This window comes from Anarrhichthys ocellatus, unplaced genomic scaffold (assembly GCF_004355925.1).
Source record: "Anarrhichthys ocellatus isolate YVR2014 unplaced genomic scaffold, GSC_Weel_1.0 scaffold19, whole genome shotgun sequence".
Classification (NCBI taxonomy): Eukaryota; Metazoa; Chordata; class Actinopteri; order Perciformes; family Anarhichadidae; genus Anarrhichthys; species Anarrhichthys ocellatus.
In genome coordinates, this window is record NW_022280049.1 from 5,399,766 (window position 1) to 5,402,955 (window position 3,190).

Genomic DNA, 3,190 nt, shown 5'->3' on the forward strand with positions numbered 1-3,190 from the left:
GGGGGGGGGGGGCAAGATGGTGTGCCCAGGATTGCATGCTTTCATTCTTGCGTGTGACAGACATAAAACAGGACAGAGAGCCTCTGTAGAGACAGACAGCAGTCGGTGCCTGCAGCAAGCTCGGAGCTCACAGGGTAATGTATACTCGCTCCTCGCCGCACCAGAGAGAAGGTGACACCAGTCAATCCCATTCTGACAGGGCAGCTGAGATAATAGCGGGCTTTGATTCCCCCAAATAACTCCTGCCAATCAAAATGAGGAGCGCCGTGCTCGCGGCGAGCCACAAGTGCGCACACGCGCGTCACGCAGGGGGGGGGGCTTGCAGTGTTGCTAAAGCTACCGCGCAGGCAATGGGATGCAAAAATGTGTTTTTAAAGGCATCGCCATGCTTTTTGTGCAATCATTACAGAAGTAAAACGCAGGAGACGGACGTAAGGAGAGTCGAGTGTGGAGCCTTTTAAAGGGATCATCCGCGCTGTGATAATGTCTGCAGGGGGTGTGCGTGTGGGTGGGGTGACCGTGCAAGCTACTTAGCTCATTTTTTGACCGTTTGCTGTGTGGGGTTGGCGGGTGGTCTGTGCGCGCATGCGGGGAATGAGGGTGAGCACGAGGCCAGGGGAAGGAGTCTTTCAGGTGGAATAAAAGCATGACTGCAGTGGTAGAAAGGTCAGCTGTAAACTTGTATCAGACTGGTGGTGATCACCCGGTGCTGCAGATCTCTGAGGTATTGAGCAGGCACGCTCTAATGGCTTTGATATATGGACTACAGGACTCCCTGAAGAGGTCAATACCATAGCACTTTGTCTCTATGAGCAATGACCCTCTCAAGCTCCATTTAGAAGCTTTATATCTGCAGGAAATAGGCTGGGAAGGCCTCGGGCAGGGCACGGTGAAAGAGAACTAATATGAATGAAGCATTTTCTAATCACTTCTCGTGTGCCGTAATCGTCGTCCCAATCAATCATTAGCCACGTGCGCACATATTTGCCAGACGTTATCAGAAACAGATTTGGATATGTTTGAGGGAGGAACAAGAGAATCTGTGCTGAACGGAGCTGATGTGTCAACGACGCTGTAAAGACTGCCGTGTTTCATCGTTACTACGGAATTTATCCGCGACTTGTCAATGGTTGTCTGCGGGAAGAGAGACAAAGCCGACAGTAGCCGATGAAAACAGGAACCGCCACTGACAGCGCGGAGTGCTGTGCTTGTGATTTTGGCCAATTTCTCTTGAAACACAAATGGCCGCCATCGCGGTCTCTTCTGAGCGTATTGATTCGGGACTAACCTTTGGTGTGAAATATGAAAGTAGCCAAATAGCGTTTATGAATGTCCGCTGTAACTGGAATGAGCAGATGTTGCAATATTGTTCCGCTGTGTTCAATAACAGACATTCTCGTGTTATTTTTCTCCCCCCCTGTCCCCCGTCCCCCGCTTCCCTTCATTTCCCACCTACGGGCCAATCCTTCTCCCTCCCCCTTCTGTCCTTTCCGGCCTCCCTCACTATACCTCCCCCTTACCTTACCCTCCATCATTTTCTCACCTTCTAGACTCCGTGCTCCGTGCCGTGGCTGTGCTGAGTGACTGAGCGGAGCCCTACAAGCCATGGAGGAGATGGACAGTAAACCCTACCAGCCGTTGTCGAAGGGGCGCCATGAAATGGAGATGTCCTACACCAGCTCGTCCGACGAGAGCGAGGACGGCCGCGCCCACCACCGCTCCTACACCTCGCGCGAAACTCTGCCCGACTACACGCACGAGCTGCGCCTCACCCTCGGATCGCACCGGGAAAGGCAGAGCAACTACAGCCAACCCCAGCCAGGTACTTCGCTCAGGGCTCGCTTACGCTGGACAAATATACACCGGCGGCTGCGCGGACGCCGTGCATGCACACAAATGGATTCTGGCACACATACGGTGGACACACACATGCACACACAAAGGCGCACACGCTGAGGTCTTTAAAAGGGCCTATGTGAATTACCTATTACAGTCCACAATGAGCCAGAAGGACAGTCGGAGGCAGCCAATTACCTCTTCTCCACGGAGGTGATATTTCTCTCCCACAGCTAAACTAGGTCAACCCCAAACCTCTCTGGCCTCACCTGAGGTGGAACGCCACCCTTCATTACACGCACACTCACAGATACAGACTTGTGCGGACATAGGCGCACACACACACACACACACACACACACACACACACACACGTGGGCGCAAGTTGACACATACACACCGGAAAAAATCCTCCCTGCCGGTGACAGGAGGAGAAATGGGCCAGCACGAGCTGTGATGGATGGCCTTTATGCAGGTCATGTGTGGTGTTAAGAGAGAAGCCGCACCTCATCAGGACAACGACGCTGTGCAGCGTTCGTAGGGATCAATAGATGCTCTCTGACGCTGCCCCAACGTCCCGCTACTCTGCAGAAGCCTACCCGCCATGCTAACAAGCAACATTAGTTATTCACAACAGTTACAACTGCCGACAAGCAGGCTGCTCCGGGGAATTCGCGGTTTGAATGCCACCCTCTATGGATTTTGTCGTATTGTTCGCCAAGCAGCGACCCGTCGATGGCCATTAGTCATCATCATGTCTTCCGCAGCACGGTGGTGTCAAAGAGCACTTGCCTTTTTTGTCATTTACTTTCTGTTTCCATAACAAACAACATCCCCTGCCATCAGTGTCATATGGTAAGGTGCAAGAGACCCCCCAAAGCAGCCTTTGAAATGTCAATGGCAGCCGGTTCTGCGAAGCACATCTGTTCATCTTTTGGGCAACAGAGTTATATATAGCATACCCTACCTAAGTAACCAACTGTTAAGGGGGGACATTGCCTCCAGTGACGTTTTTAATGGATTACGGTTTTCCTGACAAAGATCAGCCAATTTGTTCTCCTCTTATTCCCCACCCATGTTCTTCATATTTTCCTTCATCTTTTAAACCGCCACATCTTGCCTTCTCCGCCCTTCCTATCGTCCTACCTTCTCTTCTCCCAGCTGTTCATTTCCCCTAATATCACACATTCATCTCTGTCCATTTTACTCCCACAACCAAGGTCTCCTATTGGAAAGATACAATTGATTAATGGATATATATATATATCCATTAATCAATGGTATCTTTCCAATAGGAGACCTTGGTTGGGGGAGTAAAATGTACAGAGATGAATGTGTGATATTAGGGGAAATG

The 3,190-nt window shown here is 51.0% G+C and overlaps 1 protein-coding gene across 1 annotated transcript in view; it reads left to right on the forward strand.

The window, feature by feature from the left end:
• tenm1 (teneurin transmembrane protein 1) overlaps positions 1-3,190 on the forward strand; it is a 174,446-nt gene that overhangs the window by 11,836 nt on the left and 159,420 nt on the right. The window contains 1 exon segment of the mRNA XM_031858162.1: positions 1,551-1,822. Coding sequence (XP_031714022.1) covers positions 1,606-1,822 — 217 coding nt within the window. The 5' untranslated portion in view covers positions 1,551-1,605.